The sequence below is a fragment of the Mizuhopecten yessoensis genome, unplaced genomic scaffold (genome assembly GCF_002113885.1).
Source record: "Mizuhopecten yessoensis strain PY_sf001 unplaced genomic scaffold, ASM211388v2 scaffold3989, whole genome shotgun sequence".
Classification (NCBI taxonomy): Eukaryota; Metazoa; Mollusca; class Bivalvia; order Pectinida; family Pectinidae; genus Mizuhopecten; species Mizuhopecten yessoensis.
In genome coordinates, this window is record NW_018405320.1 from 406267 (window position 1) to 417207 (window position 10941).

At 35.6% G+C, this 10941-nt stretch overlaps 1 protein-coding gene across 2 annotated transcripts in view; it reads right to left on the reverse strand.

Moving 5' to 3' along the window:
* Nucleotides 1-214: 214 nt before the first annotated feature.
* The window catches only part of LOC110448307 (cardioacceleratory peptide receptor-like), a 48630-nt gene continuing 37903 nt past the window's right edge, over nt 215-10941 (reverse strand). Inside the window, exons 5-7 of one of the 2 annotated variants that reach the window (XM_021494476.1) lie at nt 7774-7860; nt 7410-7607; nt 215-843 (exon numbers count right to left, since the gene is read on the reverse strand). In XM_021494476.1, the coding sequence (XP_021350151.1) occupies nt 830-843; nt 7410-7607; nt 7774-7860 (299 nt within the window). In that variant the 3' untranslated portion in view covers nt 215-829. Of the gene's footprint in view, nt 844-6787; nt 7608-7773; nt 7861-10941 lie in introns of those variants that run through there. The other variant, XM_021494475.1, reaches the window with a different exon arrangement.

A 10941-nucleotide genomic window follows, 5' to 3' on the forward strand; every position in this document is an offset into this window, starting at 1 on the left:
TCTTATGATTTTTGACAACTGACTTTACTGACTCAGCACACTGTGGTTTAGTTTTTTCAGCAGGTTAGAATTGAGACCCCGGTCATCTAAACTCTTAACTTGTTACAGATTACAGACATTGTCTAAAGCTTGTTAGTAAGTTTTCAATTACTGTTTATGTTCAAAACAAACTTAGCCTTTATGTTTATGCCAAACTGACAAATCTTGATGTTAATATTTGATTTATCGCAACGGAATTGCTTACCAATCTGGCCTCGTAACTCATTTTTTTTAAATCTCACATCAAGTAATTATAAGGCCTTGATAAACTTAGGAACGCCCTGTCAAATCGAGCCACTGGCTCATTCACTAGTCTCAAATATATATATATATATATTAGCACATGTATATACAAGGCAGGTATAGTTTAGTTAATTATTCGTCACGCACATAATTATGGTGGCAGCGGTACTAGTACTCGCATTACAGAGTTACAGACTGTGATTGACCAACCACTTAACGACCAGGGACGCACAACTGACATATATAACGCATTCACACAAACAGTCTGGACTTCGAGGTCAAGGTCAGGGCCCTGATCGATAGGGGGGAAACGTCACAATACGTATTGCCCTTCAAAGCTGCAGCGTGACACATAGCACATTACCCCTACCCTGATATGTAACACCAGTGCAAGTCCCCTTCTTTAAAAGTTCCGTATCCCCCATCTCCTGAACTCGTTTCAAACACTAGTCTGATGCAGGACGAATAGCACTTTTTTAAACCTTGAAATCCGATAGATTATAATTTGAGACCTCATTTATATCCTCGATGTCACAGCCGATCACCTTTAAGTAGTGTCCACTGGGAAAAATAAAAGATAAAAAAAAGGAATTATTACTGATCTGTGTGGATCACACTATAGAATTAACATTACGTTTCCACCAATGTTAACTACATGTATGTTTTAAACCATTTCCTGTTAAACTGTTAGATATTCGGTTTATTTGACCATCAAATATAAACATTTTTTAAAATATATCACTAATATATAAATAAAAAATAACCAGTTCAATGACAGGTTACCTCTCTTTGACGTCAGTGATATGGTAAATATTTTGATCGTCTTCGGGTTCCCGGATTTTAATTCAGATGAAAATAAACCGAAAATGAGAATCCCGCGAAATATAACCCCTATACATGCAGTATTTGAAGTCACAGTGTTGTGAAATAAGATTTGAATAGTCCGGAAGTTAAAAGCTTGCAACAATATACCCAAAAACCTAAGGAGAAACGTAGAACTTATATTTAAATTCCTGAAAGTTCGATCCCCTCACGATTTCAAAACTAAATTAACAAAACAAATAAATCTTGTTTTTGCTGAAGATGACCTGCGAAAACAAGCAAATTTCAAACATATTTCAAAAGTTGCATTCAATAACATTCTGACGTAGAAACGATGTTTAAATACATGCGTCATGTTAGAAACTGAACAGCTAATTGAAATAAATATGAGGTTTCTATACTTACAAGCACATAGCACTTCACAACAAGCTATGACATAACACAGTAAAACACGCTTATTTTCGGTATTAGACTTTTAGAAATATGCAAAATACAAATCAATCTTCATGAGTCTCTGTTTTGCTATATCATGCAAATAATCAGAAATGTGATGTAGGAATGTCATTATTTTATTTGGATTTTGAAGCTTTATAATTTGTTGACCATGATCTTATCAAGGAACCTATAGACAGAATTGTTTTTTTCTAATTGGTAGACTCTGAAGTGTAGCTTTTGAAAAATTATAAGATTTCATAAAATCAAATATCTGATAGCTACAATATTTATGCGTGCTTAACTACCATCTTATAATTTCAGAACAGTAATCAGAAATGAACACGGACAATAAAGGATACCCGTACGTACGACTGTTCAAGACTGCAGTTAGGCATTGACAACTGCTCTCTCTGACATGACTGTAGCTTTGATAAAATATTTCACAAAAGTAAATTATTACTTGTCCCGTCTATGAAAAGAATAAGGAAGGAAAAACACTAAACAATATGAAACTTCAACGAGGCCAAACCGGAATTTAAACCCTGGACACCAGATTGTTATATTATCTTTCTTTGTATAAACTGTACAATTCATCATCATTAATAGTATTTTTCTATGCTTAAAAAGCTTACCAGCTTATATATTTGAACCTTTCGCTTACAATTGCAAAGCTGGTCTGGCACGTTTATAACAGATTTTTGCAAATGACAAATATGAGTGTCGTCCAGACAAATAAAATGAATACATTTTAGAAGGATTAAGTTACCAATGTATTGATATTTTTAACAGAATCTTAATAGTGACCTTTATACTTGTTAACCTTCCTATCGGGGGAAAAGGCGTGCTCAAAATAAAAAATAAAATAAAAATGAGTTTGTATATCACCTAGGGACAAACTAACATTTTAAAATGGCATCTTTTGAATTATTAGAATTTATGAATAATTTAACAAATACAATTGGTTTGAAATGTTCAATTTTAGGGTTTAAAATCTAGAGTCTCCCTCGCAAATAGGGAGAATTGGCAAGTGTGTTGTCACTGTAACCATAATAGATATGTTTTGCATCCGGCTTCGGAAAATTCTACCCTAATACATATGAGGATATGAGGTATCTCTGTTTGTTTTAATTACCGTGCGTACATTTGAAAACTGGGAAAAGTAATAGTGTACAAACTTTTTGACAAATTAACGCCTTCTACTCTGTTTAGTAGAGGCGTACTTAATAAATAAAAAGCAAAGCATCTGAAAGAAAACCTTGTTGTGTAAGCCAGGCATACAATAGCCTATGTACGGTGACACAATATATAGTTACATACATTTCGTTGCACACATGTAACCTGTGTCAAAGTCGTGGCTGGAGAGGACGGTGACGGACCCTCTGATAGAGCATCGAAACGCGACGAGTCGGTAATACACATTTTGGCAAGCCATTTATAGACCTGGATTGTGAAATGCAGCCCGATATCAACTTAAATATCATAACACCTACTTGCATTTTGCAGCTCCAAACCGAGGTATACACGGTTCTATGTAAAAAGAACGCCTACCTCAATGAGTAATTTAACAAATGATGATCAATTGTTATGATCAATTTCGAAAGCAAAAACCAATATAAAAAAATGTGTCAAAAAACTATATAACTTTTGTTTGCATCACTTTTTTTTTATTACATTTTTGAAAAGAAATAAATCAGCAGTTATTTTGAAAATTCCACAAAAACTTGAATGTCTTGCGCTCCGCGTTATGCCATTTTTGAATCCCTTTTTTTTACACTAGATGAATCACTTAAAGTGTCATTTTAGCAAGTTGATGTTTGCTGTACAAGTTTTACTGTTCAATATTACGAAAATGATTGATAACAAAGTTAAAAAAAATAGACGATATTGATATTTTACTGAAGCCCTTTTGCGTTTTAATCCCAAAAGTTGAAAAATAATAAAAAATAATATGGCAAAAAAGAGTACCGACCCTCATTTGATTGGTTGTTTTAAGAAAATTAACAAATTTTATTTCAACCCTGTGAATATTTATACAAATCAATTATCAAAGCTGTTGCTATTTTGATCGTTTAATAACTAAAAAGTGGTGAAAATGAAGATTTCTAGAATTGAAAATTTGGGTAGGGGTTTCTAGATTGCTATTCTGCGGTGATGATAAAAATAATATGAATCTTTTCTGCATGCGATCATCATAAACTACAAATAACTCATATCACGTAAAATTTGTATCTTTGACCCACCCTAGCGAAAAAGTTCTTTTTTCAATCTTTGTCATGTACTCCTTATTGTAATTAGGTACATGTATGGGACAAAAAAATCAGTAGAAAAAAGAAGACTTTTCACAAAAGCAGATCCGCAAAACTGAAAGGATGCGTGCAGAAATGTGCCCATAAGTTGTTATTTATTTGTACTTACATTCTATGAATCCCAAACAAACCGAGCAGGACCTGATGTAATAAGAACAAGTGATAATATCACAATGACTGAAGATTTGGTTTTTTTGATCTGTTAGAATATACACAAAAGTGTTTGTAAACAGAATTCAGTCCCTAAAATTGCTGATGATATGTGGAGAATCCTCACTTCAGGGTTGCATAAGGTTTTTGTTTGTGGTTGGTCATATTAGATTAGGTATCCTATTGTTATTGGATAGATTCAGTGAGATACTGGTTTGTGATTGACCTAATATATTACGTTAGGTACTCTGTTGTGATTGGTCAGACTGAGTGGCTTCTTGACAAGTTTACTAGTATTGATATGCAGCTTCACACAAATGTTAAACTTCTAGCAACGTTGTACATGTTGTATCAAACAGTTGCTACATAAGATGTTATTTGTGCAATATTTGTTGCACAACAAATTTAAACATCTCGCATGCGAACAAACAAAACATCTGACAGTAAACATGTAAGTAATAATATATTCTTATATCATAAGGCAACAGCATACGCATTTGGCAACATCAGATGACAAAGACAACACCAAACTAAGTCATTATTCAATAGAGCTTCACTCATGAGAAGTTTTGTCAATGGTTTTCGATAAAAGGGGAAGAATTACAATGATATAAATGATGACAAATATAAACAGTTATTTCTTCATTACAACCATTGTATTACTGTACACTGATTGATAAAGTTTTGACATGAGTTCCAATCACGATTTATGATATGATTTTCAAGGAATATAGATAAAGCAAGAAGGACTTGAAGTGAGTTGGTATTACTTCTTGAAGCAAAACGTAAACATTTGTTAGCGCTATCTAAATAGGATAAAACCGGGAAAACACACACCATCAGTTTTTCTCTGTATCCAAATGTGTTATTTATCAATATAACAGTATTTGTATATTAAATTGATATTACACCGTATACCAGGCTGGGTATGTGGTGATGGTATTATACTGTATAACAGACTGAGTATGTGATAGAGGTATTACACCGTATACCAGGCTGGGTATGTGGTGATGGTATTATACTGTATAACAGACATAGTATGTGCTAGAGTTATTACACCGTATACCAGGCTTGGTATATGATGATGGTATTATACTGTATAACAGAAGTCATGATGGTGTTATTACACTGTATAGCAGTCTGATGACATGATGGTGTTGTTACACTGTATAGCAGTCTGATGACATAATGGTGTTATTACACTGTATAGCAGTCTTAGAACACGATGGTGTTATTACACTGTAAAGCAGTCTGAGGACATGATGGTGTTGTTACACTGAATAGCAGTCTGAAGAATGATGGTGTTATAACACTGTATAGCAGTCTTAGAACATGATGGTGTTATTACACTGTATAGCAGTCTGAGGACATGATGGTCTTATACCACTGTATAGCAGTCTGAGGACATAATGGTGTTATTACACTGTATAGCAGTCTGATGACATGATGGTGTTGTTACACTGCATAGCAGTCTGATGACATAATGGTGTTATTACACTGTATAGCAGTCTGACGACATGATGGTGTTATTACACTGTGTAGCAGTCTGAGAACATGATGGTGTTGTTACACTGTAAAGCAGTCTGAGGACATGATGTTGTTATTACACTGTGTAGCAGTCTGAGGACATGATGGTGTTGTTACACTGAATAGCAGTCTGAAGAATGATGGTGTTATAACACTGTATAGCAGTCTTAGAACATGATGGTGTTATTACACTGTATAGCAGTCTGAGGACATGATGGTGTTGTTACACTGTATAGCAGTCGGAAGACATGATGGTGTTGTTACACTGTATAGCAGTCTGAAGAATGATGGTGTTATAACACTGTATAGCAGTCTGAGAACATGATGGTGTTATTACACTGTATAGCAGTCTGAGGACCTAATGGTGTTATTACACTGTATAGCAGTCTGAGGACATGATGGTGTTATTACACTGTATAGCAGTCCGAGGACATGATGGTGTTAGTACACTGTATAGCAGTCTGAAGACATAATGGTGTTATTACACTGTATAGCAGTCTGAGGACATGAAGGTGTTGTTACACTGTATAGCAGTCTGATGACACGATTGTGTTATTACACTGTATAGCAGTCTGAATACATGATGGTGTTATTACACTGTATATCAGTCTGAGGACACGATGGTGTTATTACGATGTATAGCAGTCTGAGGACATGATGGTGTTAGTTCACTGTATAGCAGTCTGATGACACGGTGGTGTTATTACACTGTATAGCAGTCTGAGGACATGATGGTGTTGTTACATTGTATAGCAGTCTGAGGACATGATGGTTTTATTACACTGTATAGCAGTCCGAGGACATGATGGTGTTAGTACACTGTATAGCGGTATAGCAACTGACAGTCTATTACCACCTGCCAATATTTGCCATTATAACAATTACCGAATTATTTTCTGTATAAAAAATATTTGTATTTATGGACCCCACGTTTATTTATTTTTTCTCCTCCCTCGGAGGTCGCCGCACTCCCTCACAAGTCGTGTCTTTTCGCCTCTGAGGTCGTGTTGTCCTTCAGAGGTCCTGTCTGCCCCTTGGATATCGTGTATCATATTCGCGGTCTCTCCCCCGGAGGTCATGTTTATCCTTTGTCGGTTTTGTCTCTCTCTCTCTTGACAGTCAAATCTCTCTCTTGGTCGTCATGGGAACCCCTTGAGGGTCGTGTCTCTCCCTCGGAAATCTTGTCTCAACCACGGTAGTCGACACAGATGAGAGAAGGAACTTAGTTTTTTGCTTACTCATATATTTTTTTTACCTTGCATAAGAAATGTTTGAACAAGTAAATGCATTTATATACAATATTCCACATTCCACGTCAGGTTATGTTTTAATCTGTTAGTTACAAGGACACATTTTGTTTTTGTGTTCATGTTATCTGGAACCCAATAATACATTTACAATAAAAATCTATAATCTTATAACGATTACGCAGCTTGGAGTAATGCAGTTCAAACTAGACATAATTTGTTGACATCTGTTCAAGAAAAATTCAGTCATTCTAGATTCAAGCTTTCAGGATTAGTCCTGAATCAGAAAATAGATGGTCTTCATCTCTATGCCATATCCATACTCTATGTCCTGGTGATTTGGTTAGCCTTCGTTTTGTTGAACATAGTGATATGCATTTACATTTTATGTTCAATAGATGTTCAAACGTGAACCCTAAGCACACTCAACGAATTTTAATTTCGTTAGATACATGTACTCATTACACTGTTGAATGTTCTATTTTGAGTTAAAACTGATAAGTAGTTAATGGTATGTTAGTATTTAGGCACTACAACTTACGTGCTCATGCGTCACGTGCAGGAATGTTGGCAGGCACGAGTAAGTCACGTGTCCTTTCCGTGCTATTACGTGTAAAAGTAGAAAAAGTGGTTTTCATACTTGTTCTGTTTAAGTCACTCCCTTTTCTGTTATGTACAAACAAGGTATTGTAGTTGAAGGCTAGAAACACTATAGGATTCGCCATACTGTTTAACGGCGCCAATGGAAACAAGATGAACGTTGTGCAGGTAAAATCCACTACTTCATACACCATCAACAGAAAATTGATGGTATGCGGACTCCAACTGATCAGAAACACTGTAAATACACAAAGGAAGGCTGAACACATGACGAAACACCGAAAAAATAAACAGAGTAGTATAAATTGATTTTAAAGTCATGACCTTGCCAAACAGATTGCTAAGATAGCAATCAAATCGATTTTACTTTTTCCTGAAATAGCTAACGAATATTGTATTCTTACCTGAAACGACGGCAAACATGACTTTTGTACTTCGTATTTTAGCTCGTCTCACCACGTCTGTACGTTTACCGTCCGTTTTACCATTCCCTGTAATATACATAGTACTATACAAAGAATACTATATCAATATGTCTACCTTGCTGAAATACACAGCGTAAATATATAGCCAAATTTTATATAATACGGGTTTGTTCGTCTCTGTTACATACATAAATATTTTTAATGTGTGGCTTATATTTCTGTAAGGCGAATCAGATTCCTCCTTATTTAGTATCTGAAAGATTTATGGCATTACTATAAAGTGTATTCATTAAGGCGAAATCTATAAAAAAAATAAAAATGTCCTGGATTAAGTGTGGCTGTGTTTAGAGCGTTTACCATGAAGCACATGTTTAGCAATGAACACGCCCACGCTTAGTCCGAATTATTCTGACGTTTTATCGTCTTATTTTTATCGGTCTGTCGTCGATTAACGTCAGAACTCCAGCCCTCTATAATATGCCGGAAATAAGCAACCCGCGCCCGGGTCGTACTTCAAATTGATATTTTAGAAACAAATCGTCACTTTCACACCCATGTCGTACATGTATCGAGAGATCTATTCTTTATGCGCTAGGTGGGCATCAATAACATGTTTCAAAGATCATTACGAACAGTATTTTCCAACGTTTCCTGTACCAACCCATGGTTTTAATGCTAATTAGGACATGAGCAATGTCACGTGACTTGACGAGATCTCACGTTGCCGACGGTATTTCCCAACGTTATGACGTAGGCCGGCGATATTTTAGTCACGTAGTATTAGAAGGCGGGGCTATCAAAAAAGGCATGCAATTTATGTTCATGTTGTGCATAAAGAATAGATCTTTCGATCCATGTGCGACATGTGTGTGAAAGTGACGATTTGTTTCTAAAATATCAGTTTGAAGTGCGACCCGGGCGCGGGTCGCTTATAACCCGCATTTTATAGAGGGCCAGAGTTCTGAGGTTAATCGACGACAGACCGATATAAAAAAAATCGATAAAACGTCAGAATAATTCGGAATAGCCCACGCTGAACCGTATTGGACAAGTGAAGAACATCATGCTTTTGGGTATCTGGCACTTGGCAATTCCTATGTTAATTTTTGGATGATGATGGATTATGGCAATGATGATGATTGAATAATTAAAATGTATATATGAAAGAGGATGATGACGATGATAAAGATGAATGATGATGATGATGATATGTTGATGATGATTTTATGATGACAATGAAATTGATTGTGATAATGCTAAATCCATATCCGTGTGTGTATATGTGAGAATGCGTGAATGTCCTGTTTATGTATATTTATATGTAATGAAAACCTTGGAAAAATAAAAACCATTACAAAAAAAAAAAAAAAAAANATTAAAGGTTATTGCCGCTTCAAATGGAACAACACATGCATAGAAATAAATTATTGGTAATTAAGTACTTGCTATAAAACTTCACAAAAGTACAAAAATAGAAATACTCTTACGTAGAAAAATCTAAAAGATTTACAACATTGTACATGCATGAATTAGAAATTAAACGACACTGATAACATTAAATATACATGCTACAACGAAAGAAATGTTAATAATGCATAACGATAATGATGGGTGACTTGGTTCAGTTATTCGAGTCATGCACAGGTACGATACTATGATATTGTTTGTAGTTAATTTTATGAAAAGCACAAGCATCAAAGCTGTATGTTTTTGTGAGCCGGTTTTTAACTCTTCGCAATGGTAATCATAACGCCGCAAAATAAAATGAAACAAATCACAAGGGTTGTTATGTTGCAGCAGATCAACAAACAAGGGAATGCTGAAATGAAAGAATTGTACACAGAGTTGTGAGGTGTGATGAGACCTGACGTTCCAGGGGGGGGGGGGGGGGGGGGGGGGGGGTAAGTACATTTTCTGCTTCATCGTTGACACCGGCCATGTAAAACTAGGTCAAGTCCTAGTAATGTGACGTCCTCAAATATAGAACCGGGATAGTGATAACAACACAACGATATTATTTTCGCATTAGGAAATCAAATATTAATTCGTGTGACCATGAAAGCTAAAATAAAACTTGTCCATAGTTTTTTTCAAGTTTCATCTCTAGAAATCTTGGTTTTTTAATAAACAACTTAAATCTTATTTATTTATCTATAACAGAGACAGTTCTACATTGCTGGACGTTTTTGGTACATATGTCTTACATTGTATTGTTCATTTACTACTTCGGAGAGATTTTCTTCCCGAGGGATTTTAGTAGACGTTGTAGAAGTTGTATGGTCGCCATTTTGACCTGAGGAATCGGTATATATCTGGATTAAAGATTTGACTAGTATATTTAAATCGTAGGTGGCGTGTATATTCAATTGGACGGGATATACTATCTCAAATAACAAATGTGGCATAAAAAAACGCTCTGATTTATTTCTACCACAATACGCTGTCTTATTCCACTTTCTGATCATTGCATAAGCACGCAGACTGTTAGATAAATATGAGTTACATACCACACGTGGTATATGACCTTCAAGAGTTTTGATTGGTGGAGAAGATGAACTTTGACCGGGACGACTCTTTCCACGCGCTTTTTGCCACATGCTGTTTTGTTTACGTCGTCTGCTGTCAACATCCAACAAACGTTGGTGACTTTGTGAAGTTATACGGAAAAGGGGGTTATTAAGGCAATATTTGAAAAAATGATCGCTAGTTTCAGGCAAAATTGCTACAGACGCTCGATATCGTTTCGACGTCACACCGTCGCGTGTCCAGGTCGTGAAACCAAAACAAGATCTTTAACAGTGTCGGGAAATATTTCCTTCCGCCAACGTCCCGTTATCCGTATTTGGACGGTCTGACTATGGCTAAACTTTCACTATAAACGTCAACCATAGAACCGTCACGAAGAAACGTATGCCTATGGTTTTGGACATTGACAGCGATAAGTTCGTCTTTATCACTTGGCGGGAGGCAGACTTTGTACGATATGCGTACGCGCATATAGCCCGGGGTTAATTTATATAAATTAATGCAATACTGCTACTCTCAATATTTAAAGTCGTTCCTCTATTATATCTTTTCATGCAGTTGTTGCCGAAACATTAATTTTGAATATTAATGAGTTACTTTTTACATATGGGTCATATCACT